General features: G+C 42.9%; 1 protein-coding gene across 1 annotated transcript in view; it reads left to right on the top strand.

Annotated features, from left to right (window-relative positions):
- The first annotated feature begins 4600 nt into the window (after nucleotides 1-4600).
- coch (coagulation factor C homolog, cochlin (Limulus polyphemus)) overlaps nucleotides 4601-27184 on the top strand; it is a 110316-nt gene continuing 87732 nt past the window's right edge. The window contains exons 1-4 of the mRNA XM_080202005.1: nucleotides 4601-4626; nucleotides 5161-5227; nucleotides 5764-5808; nucleotides 6149-6305. Coding sequence (XP_080058131.1) covers nucleotides 5194-5227; nucleotides 5764-5808; nucleotides 6149-6305 — 236 coding nt within the window. The 5' untranslated portion in view covers nucleotides 4601-4626; nucleotides 5161-5193. The remainder of the gene's footprint in view (nucleotides 4627-5160; nucleotides 5228-5763; nucleotides 5809-6148; nucleotides 6306-27184) is intronic.

Here is a 27184-nt window from a genome sequence, read left to right as displayed (position 1 = left end):
AGGTTGAATGTTTTTCATTTTGGGTGTTTATTGTTTGACTGTTTTTCAGCTTGGGTGTTTATTGTTTGTTTTTCAGCTTGGGTGTTTATTGTTTGATTGTTTTTCAGTTTGGGTGTTAATTGTTTGATTGTTTTTCAGTTTGGGTGTTTCGAGTTTAACTGTTTTTCAGTATGGGTATTTATAGTTAGACTGTTTTTCAGTTTGGGTGTTTAGAGTTTGACTGTTTTTCAGCTTGGGTGTTTATTGTTTGACTGTTTTTCAGTTTGAGTGTTTTTTGTTTGATTGTTTTTCAGTTTGGATGTTTAGAGTTCAACTGTTTTTCAGTATGGGCATTTATAGTTTGATTGTTTTTCAGTTTGGGTGTTTAGAGTTTGACTGTTTTTCATTTTGGGTGTTTATTGTTCGACTGTTTTTCAGTTTGGGTGTTTATTGTTTGATTGTTTTTCAGTTTGGGTGTTTAGAGTTTAACTGTTTTTCAGTATGGGCATTTATAGTTTGATTGTTTTTCAGTTTGGGTGTTTAGAGTTTGACTGTTTTTCATTTTGGGTGTTTATTGTTCGACTGTTTTTCAGTTTGGGTGTTTATTGTTTGATTGTTTTTCAGTTTGGGTGTTTAGAGTTTAACTGTTTAAAGGGGGTGAAAATGCAAGGCACGGCATAGTGGGGGTGGGGCGGAGCAGGGTTTGAAATGCGTGTACTTTAATGCGAGGAGTATTCGCAATAAAGTGGATGAACTTGCAGCGTGGATCAGTACCTGGGACTTTGATGTTGTGGCCATTTCTGAGACATGGATAGAGCAGGGTCAGGAATGGATGTTGCAGGTTCCGGGGTACAAATGCTTTAGTCGGAGTAGAGAAGAAGGTAGAAGGGGGGGTGGGGTAGCATTGCTAGTCAAGGACTGTATCACAGTGTCGGAGAGAAAGTTTGATGAGGACTTGTCAGTTGAGGTAGTATGGGTGGAGATTAGAAATAGGAGAGGAGAGGTCACCCTGTTGGGAGTCTTTTATAGACCTCCTAAAAGTTCTAGAGAGGTTGAGGAAAGGATTGCGGAGACAATCCTGGTTAGGAGTGAAAGTAATAGGGTAATTGTTATGGGGGACTTTAACTTTACGAATATTGATTGGAGTTGCTATAGTTCTAGCTCGCTAGAGGGGTCAGTGTTTGTACAAAGCGTGCAGGAAGGTTTTTTGTCTCAGTATGTAGACAGGCCAACTAGAGGTGAGGCTATATTGGATTTGGTGCTGGGAAATGAGCCAGACCAGGTTCTAGACTTGGAAGTTGGTGTGCATTTTGGTGATAGTGACCACAATTCGGTTACGTTCACCTTAGTGATGGGAAGAGATAGGCATGAACCTCAGGTCAGCAATTTTAGCTGGGGTAAGGGCGATTATGAGGCTATCAGGAGTGAATTAGGAAGCATGGATTGGATTAGGGGATTACAGGGACTGGGAACGTCTGAAATGTGGAGTTTTTTCAAGGAGCAGCTACTGCGAGTCCTTGATAGGTATGTCCCTGTCAGGCATGGTGGATTTGGTAGATCTAGGGAACCGTGGTGCACTAAAAGAGTTGAGTCGATGGTTAAAAAGAAAAAGGAGGCTTATGTTCGGATGAGATTGGAGGGCTCAGATAGTGCACTAGAAAGCTTTAGATTGGCTAGGAGGGAGTTGAAGAGTGAGTTGAGAAGGGCTAAAAGAGGACATGAGAAGACTTTGGCTGATAGGATTAAGGAGAATCCTAAGGCGTTCTATAGGTATGTCAAGAACAGAAGGTTGGTCAGGGCAAGATTAGGGCCAGTTACAGACAGCAGGGGGAAGTTGTGTGTGGAACCCGAGGAGATTGGAGAAGTATTGAACCAATATTTCTCTTCGGTGTTCACGCAGGGGGACATGAATATAGCTGAGGAGGACATTGGGTTGCAGGGGTGTAAAATAGACAGTATTACGGTTGATAAAGAGGATGTGCTGGAAATTCTTGAGGGGCTGAAAATAGATAAGTCCCCTGGTCCGGATGGGATCTACCCTAGGATTCTCTGGGAGGCTAGAGAGGTGATTGCAGAGCCTCTGGCTCAGATCTTCAGGTCGTCATTGGTCTCTGGTGTAGTCCCGGAGGATTGGAGGATAGCGAATGTTGTCCCATTGTTTAAGAAGGGGAACAGAGACTTTGCCGGGAATTATAGACCGGTGAGTCTTACTTCTGTTGTGGGCAAGGTTTTAGAAAAAATTATTAGGGATAAGATTTATAGTTATTTGGAGTGTAATGAATTGATTAGAAATAGTCAGCATGGTTTTGTAGCGGGTAGGTCGTGCCTTACTAACCTTATTGAGTTTTTTGAGAAGGTGACCAAAGAGGTGGATGGGGGTAAGGCAGTTGACGTGGTATACATGGATTTTAGTAAGGCGTTCGATAAGGTTCACCATGGTAGGCTTCTGCAGAAAATGCAGATGTATGGGATTGTGGGTAATCTAGGAAGTTGGATCAGGAATTGGCTATCAGACAGGAGACAGAGGGTGGTGGTGGATGGTAAATATTCATCATGGAGTGCAGTTACGAGTGGTGTGCCTCAGGGATCTGTTTTGGGGCCACTGTTGTTTGTAATTTTTATTAATGATCTGGATGAGGGTATAGTTGGGTGGATTAGTAAATTTGCTGATGACACCAAAGTTGGAGGTGTGGTAGATTGTGAGGAAGGGTGTCATAGTCTGCAGGGAGACTTAGATAGGTTGCAGAGCTGGGCAGAGAGGTGGCGGATGGAATTTAATGCGGAGAAGTGTGAGGTAATTCACTTTGGTAGGAGCAACAGATGTGTCGAGTATAGGGCTAATGGGAGGACTTTGAATAGTGTGGATGAACAGAGGGATCTAGGTGTGTGTGTACATAGATCCCTGAAAGTTGGGAATCAAGTAGATAAGGTTGTCAAGAAGGCGTACGGTGTCTTGGCGTTTATTGGTAGGGGGATTGAATTTAGGAGTCGCAGTGTAATGTTGCAACTGTACACTACTCTAGTGCGGCCGCACTTGGAGTACTGTGTGCAGTTCTGGTCCCCGCATTACAAGAAGGATGTGGAGGCGTTGGAGAGGGTGCAGAGGAGGTTTACTAGGATGTTGCCTGGTATGGTGGGGAGGTCCTATGAGGAGAGACTGAGGGATCTAGGGTTGTTTTCGTTGGAAAGAAGGCGGCTAAGAGGGGATCTTATTGAAACATATAAGATAATTAGAGGTTTAGATAGGGTGGATAGTGATAGCCTTTTTCCTCGGATGGAGAAAGCTAGCACGAGGGGGCATGGCTTTAAATTAAGGGGGGGTAGCTACAGGACGGATGTCAGGGGTAGGTTCTTTACCCAGCGGGTGGTGAGGGATTGGAATGCCCTGCCTGCTGCAGTTGTAAATGCGTCTAGTTTGGGGGCGTTTAAGAGATCTCTGGATAGGTTTATGGACGAAAAGGGATTGGTATAGGCTAGTGGGTCATTGTTTTTGTAACTGGTCGGCGCAACATCGTGGGCCGAAGGGCCTGTTCTGCGCTGTAATGTTCTATGTTCTATGTTCTATGTTCTATGTTTTTCAGTATGTGTATTGATAGTTTGACTGTTTTTCATTTTGGGTGTTTATTGTTTGACTGATTTTCAGTTTGGGTGTTTATTGTTTGACTGTTTTTCATTTTGGGTGTTTATTGTTTGATTGTTTTTCAGTTTGGGTGTTTAGAGTTTGACTGTTTTTCATTTTGGATGTTTATTGTTTGACTGTTTTTCAGTTTGGGCGTTTATTGTTTGATTGTTTTTCAGTTTGGGTGTTTAGAGTTTAATTGTTTTTCAGTATGTGTATTTATAGTTTGACTGTTTTTCATTTTGGGTCTTTATTGTTTGACTGTTTTTCAGCTTGGGTGTTTATTGTTTGTTTTTCAGCTTGGGTGTTTATTGTTTGATTGTTTTTCAGTTTGGGTGTTTATTGTTTGATTGTTTTTCAGTTTGGGTGTTTCGAGTTTAACTGTTTTTCAGTATGGGTATTTATAGTTAGACTGTTTTTCAGTTTGGGTGTTTAGAGTTTGACTGTTTTTCATTTTGGGTGTTTATTGTTTGACTGTTTTTCAGTTTGGGTGTTTAGAGTTTGACTGTTTTTCATTTTGGGTGTTTATTGTTTGACTGTTTTTCAGTTTGAGTGTTTATTGTTTGTTTTTCAGTTTGGGTGTTTATTGTTTGACTGTTTTTCAGTTTGGGTGTTTATTGTTTGATTGTTTTTCAGTTTGGGTGTTTATTGTTTGACTGTTTTTCAGTTTGGGTGTTGGACTGTTGACTGTTTTTCTTTGTGGGTGATTTTCATTTTCAGTGTTTTTTGAGGGTTTTAATGTAACCGGATTATCACCGAAACCCTGGTATTACTTTCGGGATAGATATTGTCTTGTGGTCACACTGATTCACGAAGTCGGTTTTCAATCCTTCATGGATTTGTAAACTCTAGAGTGCCCAATATTATATCAAAAAAATCAGTCATTGGCAAAAGTGGAGCGCCTCGACGTGACGCAACTTTGCGTATTTAGGTGGATTTCAGAAGTTTGGGTTGAGCTTAATTTTTTCAGATTTGTGCTGATTCCGGGAGCGGCTGAAATAGATCAGTTCCTCGTCAGGGCGGAGAGCGTAAGTGCATTGTATGACAGGGAATCTGGCGCACACGAGTATTTGCTGAAAACTGGTAGGAAAGCCTAGTTCTAATTTACTGTTTCTGCACAGTGCATTTGGATCCTGTTTATTAAAAAGTAGATTGCAAATATATGCAAGGTATGATAGCAACCAAGGTAGAATTGCTGATACAGGTCCAATACCAATTGAAAGAGATATGAAGCTTCCTCTGAATTATTGACAAATGAATCAGGAGAATAAGCTTGATGAAAACCCTTGCTGGGCATTTCCTTACTGCTTTTATTTGCTATATTAGCAATAGAACGATATCTGAGGCTTTATTTTGTTCCCCGACGGCAATGGATAAATCGAGTAAAATAAAGCGCAATGTACCATTCTGGATCTGTCGCATGGGATGGTTAGAAGGGATTTCTCCCCTTCAGTTGAGACTGATCTGGGAAATGTTCTTGTTTTCGGTAGATGTGTTGTTTTGACTGTAGGGCATTTCGCTGTTTAACTTTGCTGTGGGTGATTTGTGGTTTCTATGAGCAGCTCTGGAACTGGGAGACTTTGGATGCTGGTGCAATGTCTGGTCTGGGCTTGGCGATCTTTTCTCTCGGTAAGTGCCTCAAACAATTATTCAGCAAACACTCAAGGAACTGGCGCTTCAAACGATTGAGAGAAGGGCGAAGCTTAAAGCCCCCCTATAATATCAGAGCGATATAGTGGCAGAGAATAGGGCGTGTTGCGATCCCGGGTCCCCACTTTGCAGGAGGGAGAGAACAGCTTTGTCCCGTGTATAGAGGTAGATATGAAAGCGGCAGATGAAGTTATCCTGTCGAGAAGTGGGCATTATGGAACAAATTGCTCCAAAGTGCTAGTTCCTGAATTTACAGAGATTTTCACAAAATACGTGGTATTTTGTAATTTCCTTTACATTCAAAGTCTCTTGGTTCACTTAAACAATCGTTGTCAGCACATTTCCAATTTGCATCTTTATTTATTTTGCCTGTTTCACATTTTTAATGAGAAATGGATTTGAATTACTGGAAATTATTTCATGCCGTGTTTTACACTGTTGTGATTGATCTTTGCACTTATCGTTGAAAGTCATGCTCTGGAATTATAAGATTTTATTCACTTTGATATGTGCAGGAGTCTTAACATTCACTTCGTCAGCAAAGGGAGATCAAGAAGTAGGTAGGTTTTATACAAAGTGATCCTGTGCATGTTTGCTTTGTTTCATTGGACATATTCCATTTAAAAGATTTTTAAAGTACTGTACAAGCAATCTCTATATTTATTGGGAATAATAATATGCTTCTGTCAAGATCTCATGCACCGGATGCTCCATAAATTCACACTACGTAAATGTCATTTATTCGTGCATTGGCTATTCAATGTAAAAGGAACAATTTTTGCCAAATTGCTTGGCGTTTACCATTTTGCGTTAATATATTAGAATATACTGAAGGATACCTTTGACGGTTCTTTGATGTTTATTGCGAGTTATGTTACAAAGTATGTTTTATTCTTCAAGTGCCAATTTCAATTGACTGTACCACCAGAGGTGCTCACTACAAGGAGGATCTGGTGGATGTACTATGCCCACCGCGTTGTGATCACTCTCAGCTATCAGTCTGGGGATCTGGAGTGTATGCCTCAGTCTCCAGTATTTGCTCAGCTGCAGTTCACAGGTGAGACTTCAGATGAAACTTGCTCTTAAAGAAACATGAAAGTGATCCTGAAGCTAATGCTAATGAGTGAGGTCTAAATGAAAAATGAATTTTCACAAGCAATATATCAGTAATTTCACCCAAAATTCTTGATGACTTATATACATGTAATCTCAAGGAGACACTTGAATGGACAGGAAGTAACAAACTTGACCGTATTTTCCTTTACAAACTTTTGTTTGTCTGTAGAAACACATTTTTTAAATCAATGGATTTGAACAGATATGTTTCCAAAGAACCATTTGCAATTGATGGAGGAGAAATTAAACTCACGGTTGTCTATTTTGCACTTGTAAATCTGGCAGCAAAGAGTTGAAAATTGGGAGGCATTTCAGCCACCCAGTTAATGCCTAAGACATGCTGGATCTCATTTTCAGGCAAGCCAGCATATGGGCGAATGGTCCACTCACCTGAAAAGGGTATAAGGCTGCTTAACTATTCAACCCAGGGTTCTCGATTTCAGATTCACTATGTGCATTGACTATTCAATGTGAAAGGAACAATTTTTGCCAAATTGCAAGGTGCTTACCATTTTGCGTTACTATGTTAGAATATGCTGAAGGATATCTTCCATGGTTCTACTTCTTTGATGTTTTTGCAAGTTATATTACAAAGTATGTTTTATTCTTCAAGTGCCAATTTCAATTGACTGTACCACCAGAGGTGCTCACTACAATAGGATCTGGTGGATGTACTAATCTTTCACAGATCTTTCAAAGCCAATTATCAGCCCTAAAAGGGACTTCTGTCTGTTGCCCAAAAGACAGACTCCTTTCCAAAGTTTTCTTTTGAGCCAGAGGTGCAAAACTGATCATCCTGACACCACAAAAATACAGCCTATTTTGGCACAATACCTCAGCATAAGAATAGAGGTGAAGGAAATATCAGAATCTTAATAGTTTGAACATGCTCAACCAATGCAAAGCAAGGGAAATGTTCAACTGCATTGCCAAAACAGTAGACGAAGAATTGTGATCAACCTGTACAGCATTCAATGCACAGAGTGTTACATCCACCATCTGGTCACCAAGAAACAAAGGAACCAAGTATAGAAAAGTTTTATTCCTGGTGTTATGGTTCTGCGATATGAAAAAAAGACTTTTCAGCCAGCAAGGGAGAAATCTAGGAGGTAGATTGTGGACGGTACGGTGACACAGAGGTTAGCACTGCTGCCTCACAGCACCAGGGGCCTGGATTCAATTCCCGACTTGGGTCACTGTCAGTGTGGAGTTTACACGTTCTTCCTGGGTCTCTCCAATTAGGGGATGGACTTGAAGACAGAGTGCAGAAATGGAAATATCAAAATCATGTAAGAAACAAACTGATGTAGAATAGAGAGACTGGAGAGTTGCTCTGGATGGATGAATATAATGGGTTGAATGGTTAGTTATCTTTGATTATTCTCATTAATTTGTAATTTTTCCCCATTTCAGGCAACTTGATGCCACACAGCAAACTCAAGCTGTGCAAGGGTCACAGTATGTTTTTTAGTTTGCCATGGGATGTGTCACTGGCTAAACCAAAATTTGTTGCCCGTCCCTGAATTGCCGTCAACAATATGAAGGTGAGGTGCCTTCTTGAACAGCTCAATTCAGTCTGGTACACCCAATGTGCTGTTAAAAGTGAATACCAGACCTGGCAACACTGAAGGGGCGGTGATATAGTTCCAAGTCAGGTTGGTGTGTGGCATTTACTGTCCTTGCGATGGACTACTGTACAACAGGAAGAGAAAACTCAGATAATGTAATTTTTCCAACTTCCGGTAACACCAAAGATAAAACAGCTTATTGCTTTGCTTTCCAGTTCCCATGCACCCACTTTGCTGACATACTTATTTCCCACAATGCCCAGAAACCTCTGAATATCTGGACAAGAGTATTTAAAAGTAGCCTGTGTAACTACATCTAAATAATTAGCTTTGTTTATACCGTGCCTTGCTGGATAGGATTAGCTGCCAGCTGATTAGTGGCTGCTCACGTTTCTCATTCACACTCCCTTTGGTAGTCAAAAAATAAATAAATTAGTCAAGGGATGCCTGCATTTATTTCAGGGTGGCATACATGAACTGAAAATATAATAACCAATCTAACTTCCACTTTGTAACAGATTTAAGTTCCTATAACTTGTATTTTTATATTCATCTGCTTTTTGCATCCTTCCATTTGGGAATTAGCAATTGCCCACATATTTCAGGCAGTGATTTACCATTGACTCCCGACTGTTTCTTAGGCTAATCAGGATATTGCACACCATAATGCAACCTAATTGCTTTGTAGGAGCTACCAATTGGAATGATTACACTAAAACTAGTTAACATTTACACTAAAACCAACCAACATTCCGAAGCTTGGGCTAAATGAGTCCATATTCCCTGCAGGACAACTCATCAATGTTGCAGCCACTTGATTACACCAGAAAGATTGGTGCCCCAGGAGGTAGAGATGAATAATAAGTGATAACAAGGAGAGGATCTTCTTATTTATTCATTTTAGGATGTGGGCATTGCTGGCTAGGTCATCATTGTCCATCCATAGCTACCCTTCAGAAGGTGATGGTGAGCTGCTTCTTGAACCACTGCAGTCCACATGGTGTAGGTACACCCATAGTGCTGTCAGGGAGGGAGTTCCAGGGTTTTGACTCAGCCACAGTGAAGGAACAGCGATATATTTCCAAGTCAGGATAGTGAGTTGCTTGAAAGGGAATCTCCCAAGTGGTGATGTTCCCCGGTAACTGCTGCTCTTGTTCTTCTAGGTGTTAGTGGTCGTAGGTTTGGAAGGTGGTGCCTAAGGAACCTTGGTGAGTCTCTGCAGTGCATCTTGCAGATGTTACATATGGCTGGCACTGTTTGTTAGTTGTGGAGTGATTGAATGTTTCTCGAAGGGGTAGCAAACACTTGGGTGCTTTGTCCTTGATGATGTTGTTGTTGGAACTGCACTCATTCTGGAAAGTGGAAACCTGACTTGTGCCTTGTACATAGTAGACAGGCTTTGGGAAGTCATGATGTGAGTTACTCATTACAGGATTCCTAGTCTTTGACTGGGGCCATAGTATATGACTAGTCCTGTTCAGTTTCTGGTCAGTGGTATTGGCCTTGAAAGGTGGTGATTTTGGATTCTCTCTTGTTAGAGTTGGTCATTTCCTGAACTTGTGTGGTGTGAATATTACTTGCCGCTTGTCAGCCCAAGCCTGGATATTGTCAGGTCTTGCTATATTTGGACATGAACTACTTCAGTATATGAGGAGTCATGAATGGTGCTGAACATTGTGCAATTATCAGCAAACAGCCCCACTTCTGATCTTACAATGGAAGGAAGGTCATTGATTGCGGTTGGCATTGGTTAGCACTGCTGCTTCTCAGTGCCGGGCATCCAGGTTCAATTCCAGCCTTGACGACTGTGTGAAGTTTCCACGTTCTCCCTGTGTCTGCGTGGATTTCCTCCGGATGCTCTGGTTTCCTTTCTCAGTCCAAAGATGTGCAGTTTAGGTGGATTGACCGTGCTAAATTGCCCCTTAATGTCCAAAGATGTGTAGATTAGATGGATTAGCCACGGTGAATATGTAGGGTTATGGGGTTAGGGCAGGGGAGAGGGCCTGGGTAAGATATTCTGTCAGAGAATCAAGGCAGACTTGATGGGCCGAGTGGCTTCCTTCAGCACTCGAGGGATACTATGAATAACCTACATATGGACCTCAGTTTGGATTCTGCCAGGGCCACCCATTACAGCCCTGGTTCAAATATGGACAAAGAACTGAATTCCAAAGCAGACGCCATCTCCCTGGCCCTATGCTCAACCATGGAGCACCTAGGTAACAAATACACCTATGTCAGACTCCTATTTATTGACTACAACTCAGCCTTCAACACCACTTTTCCCACAAAGCTCATCTTCAAACTCCGTGGCCTGGGCCTCGGCTCCTCCCTCTGTGACTGGATCCTGAACTTCTTAACCCATAGACTACAATCAGTAAGGATAGGCAACAACACCTCCTCCACGATCATCCTCAACACCAGAGTCTCACAAGGCTGTGTTCTCAGCCCCCTACTATACTCCTTATACACCCATGATTGTGTGGCCAAATTCCCCTCCAATTCGATTTTCGGTTTGCTGACAACATCACCGTGGTGGGACAGATCTCAAACAATGATGAGACAGAGTATCAGAATGAGATAGAGAATCTGGTGAACTGGTGCGGTGACGATAATCTGTCCCTCAATGTCAACAAATCAAAGGAGATTGTCATTGACTTCAGGAAGCGTAGAGGAGAAAATGCCCCTGTCTGCAACAACAGAGACAGAGTAGACAGGGTTGAGCGCTTCAAATTTTTAGATATCCAGATCACCAACAACCTGTCCTGGTCCCCCCATGTTGACTCTATATATAAGAAAGTGTACCAATGCCTCTACTTTCTCAGAAGACTAAGGAAATTTGACATGTCAGCTACAACTCTCACCAACTTTTACAGATGTACCATAGAAAGCATTCTTTCTGGTTGTATCACAGCTTGGTACGGCTCCTGCTCTGCCCAAGATGCAAGAAACTACAAAAGATCATGAATGTAGCCCAATCCATCACACAAACCAACCTCCCATCCATTGACTCTGTCTACACTTCCTGCTGCCTCGGCAAAGCAGCCAGCGTAATTAAGGACCCCATGCACCCCGAACATTCTCTCTCCCACTGTCTTCCATCGGGAAACAGATACAAAAGTCTGAAGTCAAGTATCCACTGACTCAAGAGCAGCTTCTTCCCTGCTGCCATCAGATTTTTGAATGGATCCACCTTGCATTAAATTGATCTTTCTCTACACCCTGGCTATGACTGTAATACTACATTCTGCAGTGTCTCATTTTGTTCTCTATGAATGGTATGCTTTGTCTGTATAGCACGCAAGAAACTATACTTTTCACATGCTATTATATGTGATAATAAATCAAATCAAATCAAAAAGGTGAGGTGAGAGTGATTCCTTTGACATCAAGGCAGCATTTGACTGAGTACTGTATCAAGGAGCTGGAGCAAAACTGGAGTCAATGGGAATCATGGGGAAAAGTCTCCGGTGGTTAAAGTCATACCTGGGGCAACCTAATTGAGGAGTACAAGATTATGAGGGACATGGACAGAGTAGGTAAGGAATAGCTATTTCCCGTGAAGAATCAGTCACAAGTTGAAGGTGAGGAACAGGAGGTTTAGGGGATATGAAGGTGGTGACAGTCTGAAATGCGCTGCTTGGAAAGGTGGTAGAGGCGAGTTGCCTTACATCCTGTGAAAAGTTTCTGGATGAACACTTGGCACATCATGACATTCAGGGCTATGGGCCAAGTGCCAGTAGGTGGGATTAGGCAGGAGTTCAGGTGTTTCTCACATGTCGGTGCAGACTTGATGGGCTGAAGAGCCTCTTCTGTACTGTATGGTTCTATGATTCTAAATGAAGATTGTTCAATACCCCTTCCATCACTTTACTGATGATCAAGAGTAGATGGGGTGGTAATTGGCCAGATTGCATTTGTCCTGTTTCTTCTATATCTTGGCAATTTTACACATTACTGGGTAGATGCCAATGTTGTAGCTGCAGTGGAACAGTTTTGCTAAGGGCAAGTTTCGGAGCACATGTACACAGATAGGTCATAGAACCCTACAGTGCAGAAAGAGGCCCTTCGGCCCATTGAGTCTGCACCGAACACAATCCCACCCAGGCCCTACCCCCATATCCCTACATATTATACCCACTAATCCCTCTAACCTCCGCTACCCTGGACACTAAGAGACAATTTCTTAGCATGGCCAATCAACCTAACCTGCACATCTTTGGACTGTGGGAGGAAACCGGAGTACCTGGAGGAAACCCATGCAGACACGAGGAGAATGTGCAAACTCCAGACAGACAGTGACCCAGGCCGAGAATCGAACCCAGGACCCGGGAGCTGTGAACCAACAGTGCTAACCACTGTGCTACTGTGCCGCCCAAATGACTTCAGTACTATTGCTCAAATATTGTTAGGACCTGTAACCTTCAGTATCCAATGCATTAAGCCATTTCTTGACATTACATGGAGTGAATCGAAGTTGCTGAAGACTGGGGACCTCTGGAGGAGGCTGAGATGGATCATCTACTCTGCACATCTGGCTGAAGATTGTTGCGAATGCTTCAGCCTTATTTTTTTGCACAGATGTGCTGTGCTCCTCCATCACTGAGGATTGGGAAATGTGTGGAGCCAGTGAGTTGTTTAATTGTCCACGATCATTCCTGATTGGATATAGCAGGACTGCAGAGCTTGGATCTGATCCATTGGTTGTGGAATGGATTAGATCTGGCTGTTTATTCAGTTTGACACGCAAGTAGTCCTGTGTTTACCTTCAGCAGGCTGCTACCTCATTTTTAGTCAGCCAGGAGTTGCTCCTGGCATGTCGTTCTGTACTTTCCATTAACCAGGCGTGATCCCCAAGCTTGAGCTTGGTGATAATGGTAACTGGGAGATATTCCAGGCCATGAAGTTACAGATTGTGATTGAGTACAGTTTTGTTACTGCTGATGGCCCACAGTGCCGCATCAATGCCCTGTTTTGAGTTGCTAGATCTATTTTAAATACATCCCATCCAGCGCAACTGAACAACACTAGCATCTGCTCGTTCAGCTCATTTCCACAATTGCCCTTGGAGCTACTGTCAAAATAGATGAACAAATCCAACCCAGTCCCATCTACTTACAGGTGATCTATAGGTGATGGAGGATACTTCAAATTGAAGGCAGGACTCCACAAGGAGGTCACTCCTATTGATACTGACATGGACAGATGCATTTGTGACAGACATGTTAGAGAGGACAAAGGTTAAGTAGGGTTTCCCCCCTGTTGGTTTTCTCATCATCTGCTGCAGTTCCAGTCTGACAGGTATGTCCTTTAGGACTAAGCAGCTTGGTCAATCGTGATGCCACCAAGCCATTTGGATAATGGAAGTTGATGTTCCTCAGCCAGAACATTCTGTGCCTAGCCGCCCTCAGTGGATCTTCCACTTGGTGTTCAACATGGAGGGGCACTGATTCATCAGTTGTTGGAATGGGGGTGGAGTGAATACAAACAAAGGGGTCAGGGGGAGGGCACGGTTGGCAGTAGATTGTAGTCAGAAGGAAGTTTCCTTGTCCATGGTCTTGAATCAATATTGATGACTCCCAGGGCATTTACCCCCTGACTGTATATATCACCTCTGGTGTTAGCATTTCTGGTGGGCCTATCCTGTCAATGGGATGGTGATAGTGATTGTCAATGAGGTATGTTGTGGTGAATATGATTATCTCAAGTTGTTGCTTGACTGGCCTGTGTGACAGGTCTTCCAATTTTGGCACATGCCCCCAGATGTTAATGGGATGGACTTTGCAGAGTCAACAAGGCTAGGTAAGGATTGTTGTTTGTGTGTTTACATTGATCACAAAGTCAGAATTGTTACATCGCAGAAGGAGACTATTTGGCCCATTGTGTGTGTACCGGTTATCCAAATGAGCATCATGACTTAATGCCATTCCCATGCCTTTTCCTTGTGTACCTGCACAGTTTCTATTCAAATAATCATCTAATGCCTTCTTGAACACCTCAATTAAACCTGCTTCCAACACGGCCAGGCAGTGCGTTCCAGACCCAAACCACTCGCTGTGTGAAAATGTTTTTTCTCACATCACATTTGCTTCTTTTGCAAATCACTTTAACCCTATGTCCTCCTGGTCTTGATCCTTTTACGAGCAGGATCAGATTCTCTTACCTACTCTGTCCAGCCCACGCATGTTTTTGAACATGTCTCCAATCTTCTCTCAGCTTTCTCCTCTACAAGAAGAATAGTCTCAACCTCTCCAATCTATCATCATACCTGAATGTTCTCATCCCTGGAACCATTCTTATAGACCTCTCCTGTACACTCCCCAATGTGTTCACATCCTTCCTACAGTGTGGCACCTGGAACTGTACACAATATTCTAGTTGAGATCTAACTTGTGTCCTGTATAAGTTCAGCATAACCTCCTTGCTCTTGTACTCTGTACCCCTATTCATAAAACCCAGAATGCTACATACTTTATTAACTGCTCTCCACCTATCCTGCCACCTTCAATGATCTATGGTTGGTGCAGACTCGATGGGCAGGATGGCCTCTAACTGCACTGTGGGATTCAATAGATACACTCAAATCTCTTTGCTCCTGCACCTCTTTGAAATTTTTACCCCTTATTTTGTATCGCCTCCAGGTTCTTCCTATTAAAATGCATCACCTCACACTTCTCCACATTGAAGGAGTAAGGAGAGCTAAAAGGGGTCATGAAAAAGCATTGGCTAGCAGGATTAGGGAAAATCCCACGGCTTTTTATACATATATAAAGCCATATATAAAGGATGGCCAGGAAGAGGGTTGGCCCACTCAAAGACAAGGGAAGGAATCTATGTATGGTGCCAGAGGAAATGGACGAGTTATTAAATGAATACTTTGCGTCAATATTCACCAAAGGACCAGGTGGATGATGAGTTGGGGAGAGGATGTGTAGATAGTTTGAGTCACGTTGAGATCAAAAAGGAGGAGGTATTGGGGTTCTTGAGAAACATTAAGGTAGACAAGGCCCAGGGCCTGATGGGATATTCCCCAGAATACTGAGAGAGGCAAGGGAGGAAATTGCTGGGGCCAAGAGAAACCTTTGTATCCACACTGGCTACAGGGGAGGTCCACAGGATTGGAGTAGTGTTCCTTTGTTTAAAAAGGGTAGCAAGAATAATCCAGGTAATTACAAGCCGGTGAGCCTCACAACAGTGGTAGGGAAATTATTGGAGAGAATTCTTCAAAATAGGATTTATTCCCATTTGGAAATAAGTGGACATATTAGTGAAAAGCAACATGGTGAAGGGGAGGTCATGTCTCACTAACTTGATCAAGTTTTTGGAGGAAGTGACGAAGATGATTGATGAGGGTGGGGCAATGGATATTGTCTACATGGGCTTCAGTAAGGCCTTTGACAAGGTCCCTCATAGCACACTGGTACAGAAGGTGAAGTCACTTGGGATTAGAAGTGAGCTGACAAGGTGGATACAAAACTGGCTCGGTCAAAGAAAACAGAGGGTAGCAGTGGAAGGGTACGTTTCTGAATGGAGGGCTGTGACAAGTAGTGTTCCTCAGGCTTCAGTGCTGGGATCTTTGTTGTTTGTAATATATAAGTGATTTGGAGGAAAATGTAAATGGTTTGATTAGTAAGTTCAGAGATGACACAAAGGTTGGTGGATTTGCGGATAGTAATGAGGACCATCAAAGGATACAGCAGGATATAGATCAATTGGAGTCTTGAGCAGAGAGATGGCAATTGGAGTTTAATACAGACAAATGAGAGGTAATGCGTTTTAAAAGGTCTAATACAAGTAGGAAATATACAGTAAATGGCAGAACCCTTAAGATTGGCAGAAGGACCTGGGTGTACAGGTACACAGATCACCGGTGGAGAAGGTAGTCAAGAAGGCATACAGCATGCTTCGGCTGGGGTATTGAGTTTAACAATTAGCAAGTCATGTTGCAGCTTTATAGAACCTTAGTTAGTCACACTTGGAATATAGTGTTCAATTCTGGTCGCCACACTACCAGAAGGATGTGGAGGGTCTGGAAAGATTTACCAGGATGTTGCCTGGTATGGAGGGCATTAACTATGAGGAGAGGTTGGAGAAACTTGGTTTGTTCTCACTGAAACAACGGAGCTTGAAGGGCGACCTATGGAAGTCTATAAGATTATGAAAGGTATGGACAGAATGGGTAGTCAGAAGCTTTTCCCCAGGGTGGAAGAGTCAATTACTAGGGGGCACAGGTTTAAGGTGTGAGGGGCAAGGTTTAAAGGAGATGTACAAGGCAGATTTTTTACACAGATGGTGGTGGGTGCCTGGAACTCATTGCCGGTGAGGTAGTGGAAGTGGATACGGTAGTGACTTTTCAGGGGTGTCTTGACAAGTACATGAATAGAATGGGAATAGAGCGATAGTGTCACTGGAAGGGTAGGGGGTTTTAGTTAAGTTGGGCAGCACGGTCGGTGCAGACTTGGAGGGCCGAAGGGCCTGTTCCTGTGCTGTAATTTTCTTTGCTCTTTGAAACATCATAGCCAGCCCTCCTGCAATTTCCATTCTCATTTCCTTCAACATTCTTAAAACATAGAACATAGAACACTACAGTGCAGAACAGGCCCTTCGGCCCACAATGTTGCGCCGACCAGTTAAAAAAACAATGACCCACTAACCTAAACCAATCCCTTTTCGTCCATAAACCTATCCACGGATCTCTTAAACGCCCCCAAACTAGGCGCATTTACAACTGCAGCAGGCAGGGCATTCCAATCCCTCACCACCCTCTGGGTAAAGAACCTACCCCTGACATCCGTCCTATAACTACCCCCCCTTAATTTAAAGCCATGCCCCCTCGTGCTAGCTTTCTCCATCCGAGGAAAAAGGCTATCACTATCCACCCTATCTAAACCTCTAATCATCTTATATGTTTCAATAAGATCCCCTCTTAGCCGCCTTCTTTCCAGCGAAAACAACCCCAAATCCCTCAGTCTCTCCTCATAGGACCTCCCCTCCATACCAGGCAACATCCTGGTAAACCTCCTCTGCACCCTCTCCAAAGCCTCCACATCCTTCCTGTAATGTGGGGACCAGAACTGCACACAGTACTCCAAGTGCGGCCGCACCAGAGTTGTGTACAGTTGCAACATGATGCTGCGACTCCTAAATTCAATCCCCCTACCAATAAACGCCAAGACACCGTATACCTTCTTAACAACCTTATCTACTTGATTCCCAACTTTCAGGGATCTATGTACACATACACCTAGATCCCTCTGTTCATCCACACTATTCAAAGTCCTCCCGTTAGCCCTATACTCGACACATCTGTTATTCCTACCAAAGTGAATTACCTCACACTTCTCCGCATTAAACTCCATCCGCCACCTCTCGGCCCAGCTCTGCAACCTGTCTAAGTCTCCCTGCAAACTATGACACCCTTACTCACAATCTACCACACCTCCGACTTTGGTGTCATCAGCAAATTTACTAATCCACCCAACTATACCCTCATCCAGATCATTAATAAAAATTACAAACAGCAGTGGCCCCAAAACAGATCCCTGAGGCACACCACTCGTAACCGAACTCCATGACGAATATTTACCATCAACCACCACCCTCTGTCTCCTATCTGCTAGCCAATTCCTGATCCAATTTCCTAGACTACCCTCAATCCCATACATCTGCATTTTCTGCAGAAGCCTACCATGGTGAACTTTATCAAACGCCTTACTAAAATCCATATATACCACGTCAACTGCCTTACCCCCATCCACCTCTTTGGTCACTTTCTCAAAAAACTCAATAAGGTTAGTAAGGAACGACCTACCTGTTACAAAACCATGCTGAATATCTCCAATCAATTCATTACTCTCCAAATAACTATAAATCCTATCCCTAATAATTTTTTCTAAAACCTTGCCCACAACAGAATTAAGACTCACCGGTCTATAATTCCCGGGGAAGTCTCTGTTCCCCTTCTTAAACAATGGGACAACATTTGCTATCCTCCAATCTTCCGGTACTCTACCTGAGACCAACGACGACCTGAAGATCAGAGCCAGAGGCTCTGCAATCACCTCTCTTGCCTCCCAGAGAATCCTAGGGTAAATCTTGGATTAAATTCTTGGATGTATCTCATCTGGTTCTGGAGTCTTGTCAACTTTCAGCACCAAAAGTCTATTCAACACTTCCTCCTTATTAATTTTGAACCCTTCTAAGGAGAGAAATTCCTTGTCTCTCAACATAGAATCATAGGACAATAGAATCCTTACAGTACAGAATGAGACCATTTGGCCCATCAAGTCTGTAAATCCCACCCAGGCCCTATTCCTGTAAATGCATGCATTTACCCCGCTAATCCCCCTGACACTAGGGTCAATTCAGCATGGCCAATCAACCTAATCTGCATATCTTTGGCCTGTGAGAGGAAACCAGATCACTTGGAGGAAACCTACGCAGGCAAGGGAAGAAAGTGCAAACTCCACACAGGCAGTGACAGAGTCCAGTATTGAACCCTGGTCCCTGGCACAGTGAGGCAGCTGTGCTAACCACTGTGCCATCCTGTCCTGGGTAATATCTACCTGTTTGGTAAAGATGGAAACAAAATCTTTATTTAATACCTCAGCCATGCCCCCACCCTCCATGTGTAAATTCCCTGTTAGGTGACTAATCGGCTTTACTCCTCCTTTATTTATATGCCTGTAGAAGACTTTGGGATTCACCCGTTGGCTGCCAGTCCTTGCTCATCATCATTCATTTCTCTAATGTGCTTTTTCAACACCCCTCTCAAACTCCTGTATTCCTCTTGTTTCTCAACTATATTTTCTACCTGACACTTGTCGTGAGGACACTTTTCCGTCTGTATCTTAGTTTTTATCTCCTTTTTCATTAAGGGCTTGCCCTACCTTTCCCTTTTAAGGGAATATACCTTGAGTGCTGTGCTGTCTGTCCTGTTTCATTTTTTTACTTCATGGCAGTTTGATAAAAACGAGTGACTTGCTAAGCATTAATATCAATATAGAGTCACCTGGAGGCAGACCAGCTAAGGAAAACAGATTTCCTTCCCTGCGCAGTGGTAACACTTACTGATTCTATTATGGACAGATGCAACTGCAACAGAGAGATTAGTGGGGATGAGATGCCCACACCCTGTGAAATGAATAAAAAGTAAGAGATCAGGTAAGTTTTTCCCTCTTGTTGGTTCCCTCAGCACATGCTGTGTACCCAGTCTAGCAGGTATGTCCTTTAGGACTCATGATGTGGAGATGCTGGCGTTGGACTGAGGTAAGCACAGTTGAGGCAGTCCTCACACATGAGGATGGTCTCAACCAGGATCCTGGGTTCATGCCACATTATCTGTAACCCCCATGATTTGCCTAGGCTTGCAAAATCTCACTAACTGACCTGGCTGGAGACAATACACATCTCTTTAACCTGTGCTTAACCCTCTCTCCAATCATATTGTCTGTACCTTTAAGATTTGATTACCTGAAATACTGGCATTCCAATCATTATCTTGTAAATTGAGTTTGTGTCTATATATGCCCTGTTTGTGAACGGAACTCCCACTCACCTGATGAAGGGGCTGTGCTCTGAAAGCTGTTGGACTCTAACCTGGTGTTGTGAGACTTTAGTCTTTAGGACTCAGCCAGCTCTTGGTGATGGACATTGAAGTCCCCTACCCAGGGTACATTCTGCACCTTTGCCACTCTCAGTGCTTCCTCCAGTTGGTGTTCAACATAAAGGAATACTGATCATCAGTGGGGGGAATGGGTGATAATGCTGGTAGATGGTAAGCAGCAGGTAGTGTGCTTGTGTATGTTTGACTTGATACCATCAGGAGGAATTGTCTTGGGAGTCTTCAAAGTTGATGCTGGACTCCATAAAGCTTCATTGCATCAAGTCAAATATGGGTAAGGGAACCAGGTGGGTTTTCACGATAATTGGCAGTGGTTTCATGGTCACACAACAGGATTTTAACTCCTGTTCTATTGATTGAATTTAAATTCCACCAGCTGCAATGTGCCACCATTAGCCTTGGCCTCTGAATTATCAGGTTCATTAACATACCACTCTGCCAGCACCACCCCCTTTTGTTTAAAATAGAAATTGTATTGAATCTTGAACTTGTTTGTTGCCCTGGAATTGATTATTACAGTTATGTTTTGACGATATACACAGTCAATCTGTAAAGCATGCCTACCACCTATTGGGATAGCAATCAGATTCCTTTATAATTTATCCTAATTCAAATGAGATTTGCAAAAGAGAAAGGAAGTAAAAGAAAATGTAGAATTTACTCACATTTGTGTCTAGTCCGTAGCTGATTACTTTTTGCTGCTAACCATGGAAAACCATCAAACAGCTAAATTCACAAACATTTTGGCATTGAGGCAGTTTTGTGCAAATAGGTTTATAGCTAACTCACTCAATTCGATGAAAATTGAAATGTTTAGTTTAGTTGCTGCACAGAATATTTCCTAACATTAATGAGCCAGATCTGTCGCTTTGAATCCAACATCTCAGATAACATCCTAATAATTTCAGTATTATTTTGAAAACAATAGAAACATGGGGTGAAAAAATAGAAAAACAATATTTTCTGATTATTTCTGACCATGGCTGGCATTTTGTTTTTTGACGTGGCATTTTGACGTGTTTTATGTCACTGGGGAGCCGTGACTGGGCATTCCGATGGCACTGCTGCTTCACAGTGCCAGGAACCCGGGTGCAATTTTGGCCTTGGGTGATTGTGTGAAATTTTCATGTTCTCCCTGTGTCTGCGTGGGTTTCCTCTGGGTGCACCAGTTTCCTCCCACAGTCCAAAGATGTATGTGTTCAGTGGATTGGCCATGTAAAATGGCCCCTTAGTGTCAGGGATCCCCGTAGTAGGTTAAATATATGGGTGTAGGCCTGGGTGGGATTGTTGTTGGTGTAAATTCAATGGACCGAATGGCCTCCTTCTACACTGTAAGGATCTATGATTCTAATTGTTCATGCTGGTGATATAATGAGGCCCTGTCAAATTATGCTGAGAACATGATTTTAATGCATTTGAATCTCATTATTGAGCCTCCCCACAACAATCATCTCCCCCTACCCACCTCACACTCAAAAGTTGTGACAGTGTCATTTATGACAGCTTTTTAAAGATGGGAACCTGGCAAGTTTGAAGGTGAGCACTTTTATATATATGAAAGGCTTGCAAAACTGCTTTAAAGCTGATCACATGATTTGATGGTGATGTCATTTGAGTATATGATTAGGCTGTTGTTTTACTTTCAGTTTTGTATTCTGCAGTGCAAAGAGAGCAGCTCTTCAATAAATCCTGTTGTGTGTTAGTTTGAATCTGTGTGTGCAAATGACAACTTATCTTTCTGTGTAAAACCCACAATCCCTGATATTGTTAGGGCATTACAAAAAGAAAATTGGCAGCAAGTGAGATTTTGTTTCATGGAGAACATCAAGAAAAGATTCTCACAGACTGGGGAAAATCAACAACAGATTTAAAGTTTAAGTGCCAATGCAGGAAGATTCAAGTAAGAAAAAGCTCTAAAACGGTTTTTACCGGTCAGAGAAATGGTCGGTAAATTAGAATCCATGGACTCTTTCAATGAAGAAAATGAATCATAGAGTTTCGATGTAGAGCGTTTTCAGTATTTTGTGCAAGGAAATAAAATTGCAAATACAAACTGAAAATGCTGGAATATCTCAGCAGGTCTGACAGCATCTGTGGCGAGAGAATAGAGGTAACATTTTGAGTCTGGATGACCCTTCATCAGACCTGAAGATGCTACCTTCATTGATGCTATCAGACCTGCTGAGATTTTCCAGCATTTTCTGTTTTTGTTTCAGATTCCAGTATCTGCATTATTTTGCCTTGATAAAATTGCAAATGAGTTACTTGTACTCATTTTTCTAAGTGTAATACGTTGTAAAATCTTTAATTTGCTCTGGAGCTTGATTCATCCAGCAAAGCCAGGAACCAAAACTTACAATGGCTTGACAAAGATCATTGTGTACTTTCTAAAGCCACTGATCATTACGGAACATAGAATACAGAATCCCTACAGTGCAGAAAGAGGCCATTCAGCCCATCCACAATCCCACCCAGGCCCTATTCCCGTAACCTCACATATTTACCCTGCTAATCTCTTTGACACTAGGGTTAATTTAGCATGGTCAATCACCTAACCTGCACATTTATGGAGTGTGGGAAGAAACTGGAGCATCCAGAGGAACCCACGCAGATGCAGCGAGAATGTGCAAACTCTACACAAAGACAGTGACTCAAGCCAGGAATCGACCTGTGTCCTGGCACTATGAGAACATAAGAACATAAGAACTAGGAGCAGAGTAGGCCATCTGGTGCCTTGAGCCCACCCCGCCATTCAATAAGATCATGGCTGATCTTTTTGTGGACTCAGCTCCACTTGCCCGCCTGCTCACCATAACCCTTAATTCCTTTAATTATTCAAAAAATTATCTATCCTTGCCTTAAAAACGTTCAATGAGGTAGCCTCAACTGCTTCACTGAGCAGGGAATTCCACAGATTCACAACGCTTTATGTGAAGGAGTTCCTCCTCAACTCAGTCCTAATTCAGCTCCCCTTATTTTGAGGCCTTGCCCTCAGTCATAGTTTGACCTGCCAGTGGATACAACTTCCCTGCTTCTATCATATCTATTCCCTTTATAATCTTATATTTTCTACAAGGTCTCCCCTCATTGTTCTGAACTCCAGTGAGTATAGCCCCAGTCTACTTAATCTCTTATCATAAGCCAACCCTCTCAACTCTGGAATCAACCTAGTGAATCTCCTCTGCACCCCCTCCAATGCCAGTATATCCTTTCTCAAGTGAGGAGACCAAAACTGTACACAGTATTCGAGGTGTGGCCTCATCAGCACCTTATACAGCTTGGCCTTCTTAATTATCTGCAAACCAACTTCTTGAGATTCCTGCACAAGGACACCCCAGGTCCCTCTGCCCAGCAGCATGCTGCAATTTTTTACCATTTAAATAATAGCCCATTTTGCTGTTATTCCTACCAAAATGGATGACATCACATTTACCAACATTGTACTCCATCTGCCAGACCCTCACCCACTCACTCAGATTATCTATATCCCTTTGCAGACTTACAGCGTCCTCTGCACACTTTGCTCTTCCACCCATCTTAGAGTCATCTGTGAATTTTGACACATTACACTTGGTCCTCAACTTCAAATAATCGATGTAAATTGTGAACAATTGAACATAGAACATAGAACATTACAGCGCAGAACAGGCCCTTCGGCCCACGATGTTGCGCCGACCAGTTACAAAACAATGACCCACTAACCTAAACCAATCCCTTTTCGTCCATAAACCTATCCACGGATCTCTTAAACGCCCCCAAACTAGGCGCATTTACAACCGCAGCAGGCAGGGCATTCCAATCCCTCACCACCCTCTGGGTAAAGAACTTACCCCTGACATCCGTCCTATAACTACCCCCCCTTAAGTAAAAGCCATGCCCCCTCGTGCTAGCTTTCTCCATCCGAGGAAAAAGGCTATCACTGTCCACCCTATCTAAACCTCTAATCATCTTATATGTTTCAATAAGATCCCCTCTTAGCCGCCTTCTTTCCAGCGAAAACAACCCCAAATCCCTCAGTCTCTCCTCATAGGACCTCCCCTCCATACCAGGCAACATCCTGATAAACCTCCTCTGCACCCTCTCCAAAGCCTCCACATCCTTCCTGTAATGTGGGGACCAGAACTGCACACAGTACTCCAAGTGCGGCCGCACCAGAGTTGTGTACAGTTGCAACATGACGCTGCGACTCCTAAATTCAATCCCCCTACCAATAAACGCCAAGACATCGTATGCCTTCTTAACAACCCTATCTACTTGATTCCCAACTTTCAGGGATCTATGTACACATACACCTAGATCCCTCTGTTCATCCACACTATTCAAAGTCCTCCCGTTAGCCCTATACTCAACACATCTGTTATTCCTACCAAAGTGAATTACCTCACACTTCTCCGCATTAAACTCCATCCGCCACCTCTCGGCCCAGCTCTGCAACCTGTCCAAGTCTTCCTGCAAACTATGACACCCTTACTCACAATCTACCACACCTCCGACTTTGGTGTCATCAGCAAATTTACTAATCCACCCAACTATACCCTCATCCAGATCATTAATAAAAATTACAAACAGCAGTGGCCCCAAAACAGATCCCTGAGGCACACCACTCGTAACCGAACTCCATGACGAATATTTACCATCAACCACCACCCTCTGTCTCCTATCTGCTAGCCAATTCCTGATCCAATTTCCTAGATTACCCTCAATCCCATACATCTGCATTTTCTGCAGAAGCCTACCATGGTGAACCTTATCAAACGCCTTACTAAAATCCATATATACCACGTCAACTGCCTTACCCCCATCTACCTCTTTGGTCACTTTTTCAAAAAACTCAATAAGGTTAGTAAGGCACGACCTACCCACTACAAAACCATGCTGACTATCTCCAATCAATTCATTACTCTTCAAATAACTATAAATCCTATCCCTAATAATTTTTTCTAAAACCTTGCCCACAACAGAAGTGAGACTCACCGGTCTATAATTCCCGGGGAAGTCTCTGTTCCCCTTCTTAAACAATGGGACAACATTCGCTAACCTCCAATCTTCCGGTACTATACCAGAGGCCAACGACGACCTGAAGATCAGAGCCAGAGGCTCTGCAATCACTTCTCTTGCCTCCCAGAGAATCCTAGGGTAAATCCCATCCGGACCAGGGGACTTATCTATTTTCAATCCCTCAAGAATATCCAGCACATCCTCCTTATCAACTGTAATACTGTCTATTCTACTCCCCTGCAACCCAGTGTCCTCCTCAGCTATATTCTTGTCCCCCTGCGTGAACACCGAAGAGAAATATTGGTTCAATGCCTCTCCAATCTCTTCCGGTTCCACACATAACTTCCCACTGCTGTCTATAACTGGCCCTAATCTTGCCCTAACCAAACTTCTGTTCTTGACATACCTATAGAACGCCTTAGGATTCTCCTTAATCCTATCAGCCAAAGTCTTCTCATGTCCTCTTTTAGCCCTTCTTAACTCACTCTTCAACTCCCTCCTAGCCAATCTAAAGTTTTCTAGTGCACTACCCGAGCCCTCAAGTCTCATCCGAACATAAGCCTCCTTTTTCTTTTTAACCAACGAATCAACTTTTTTAGTGCACCACGGTTCCCTAGCCCTACCAAATCCTCCTTGCCTGACAGGGACATACCTATCACGGACTCGCAGTAGCTGCTCCTTGAAAAAACTCCACATTTCGGACGTTCCCAGTCCCTGTAATCTCCTAGTCCAACCTATGCTTCCTAATTCTCTCCTAATGGCCTCATAATTACCCTTCCCCCAGCTAAAACTACTGGCCCGAGGTTCATGCCTATCCCTTTCCATCACTAAGGTGAACGTAACCGAATTGTGGTCACTATCACCAAAATGCACACCAACTTCCAAGTCTAGCACCTGGTCTGGCTCATTTCCCAGCACCAAATCCAATATAGCCTCACCTCTAGTTGGCTTATCTACATACTGACTCAAAAAACCCTCCTGCACACTTTGTACAAAACTGACCCCTCTAACGAGCTCGAGCTATAGCAATTCCAATCAATATTAGTAAAGTTAAAGTCCCCCATAACAATTACCCTATTACTTTCACTCCTAACCAGGATCATCTCCGCAATCCTTTCCTCAACCTCTCTAGAACTTTTAGGAGGTCTATAAAAGACACCCAACAGGGTGACCTCTCCTCTCCTATTTCTAATCTCCGCCCATACTACCTCAACAGACAAGTCCCCAACACTGATCCGTGAGGCACACCACTAGTCACTGATCGCCAACCAGAAAAACACCCATTTACCCCCACTGTTTGCTTTCTGTTTGTTAACCAATCCTCTATCCATGCTAATACATTACCCTTAACACTGTGTACCTTTATCTTAATGTGGGTATGCCGGCGTTGGACTGGCGTAAACACAGTAAAAAGTCTGACAACACCAGGTTTTAATCCAACCGAAATCGGTTGGATTAAAACCTGGTGTTGTCAGACTTTTTACTACCTTTATCTTATGCAGCAGTCTTTGGTGTGGCACCTTGTCAAATGCCTTCTGGAAATCCAGACACACCCCATTCACAGTTTCCCCATTGTCCACTGCACATGTAATGTTCTCAAAGAATTCCACCAAAGTAGTCAAACATGACTTGCTTTTCATGAATCCATGCTGCGTCTTACCAATGGGACAATTTATATCCAGATGTCTTGCTATTTCTTCCTTGATGATAGATTCAAGCATTTTCCCTACTACAGAAATTAAGCTAACTGGCCTATAGTTACCCGCCTTTTGTCTACCTTTTTTAAAAATGGAGTCACATTTTCCAATCTGCTATGAAGCAGCAGCTAACCATTGTGCCATCATGCCGAACAGTTCAGGTTCCACCAAAAGAATCAAGTCGAAGACAAAGGAATTGTTTAGTTTGTGTCAACCTTAAAAAAGCTGGATAACATTGTGAGTTTGGTGAGTCATCAGAAGATTCTGTTCACCATCTTTTAGTTTGTGATTTCCAAAATGAAGCTATCCAAAGAAGATTGCTTACTGAACATGCAATCAGTGTCACTGGAACTGGCTGCTAAACAGGCTTCACAATTTGGTGCAGGATTGAAGATCCACAAGTGCCCATAAAAACTCAAAACAGCAACAGCCATATCATAAATGCACCAAAACAGGCCATTCAGTGAGTGAATGCTGGAGCTAGGATAGTCACTGCAAGAATTGTAGCAAAATGGGTCACATTACAAAAGCTTGTTAAGCTAGACCAGCTTCCCCTGAGAAGAATATTGAGAAGAAGAATCTGGGTATCTTCAAGAAAAACAAGTTACAATCTAAAAAAATTGCAACTGTGAAGAAGAGAATGTCCAGAAATATGATGAAGAGCTCAAGCTGAAAATCTTGTCCATACAAAGTGGATCACCTAGGTTCTGGGTGATTACAAAATAAAGTGCACAACATATTCGGATGGAGTTTGATACTGATGTTGCTGTACCTTTAACTCCTGAAACTACATTATATCAACAAAAGCTGAAACATCTTCCTTTAAGAGCAGCTGGTGGGATTTTAAGGACATATACGGAAGAGATTGTGCCATTTAACTATTTCATCATGATCAACGTAGAGTTGAGTGGACAGGTGGTGGAGTTGCCCCTCC

Source organism: Carcharhinus amblyrhynchos, chromosome 14 (genome assembly GCF_965287045.1).
Source record: "Carcharhinus amblyrhynchos chromosome 14, sCarAmb.v2.hapA, whole genome shotgun sequence".
NCBI lineage: Eukaryota > Metazoa > Chordata > Chondrichthyes > Carcharhiniformes > Carcharhinidae > Carcharhinus > Carcharhinus amblyrhynchos.
Note: the sequence above shows the minus strand (reverse complement) of the source record. Positions and strands in the feature narration are given on the sequence as shown.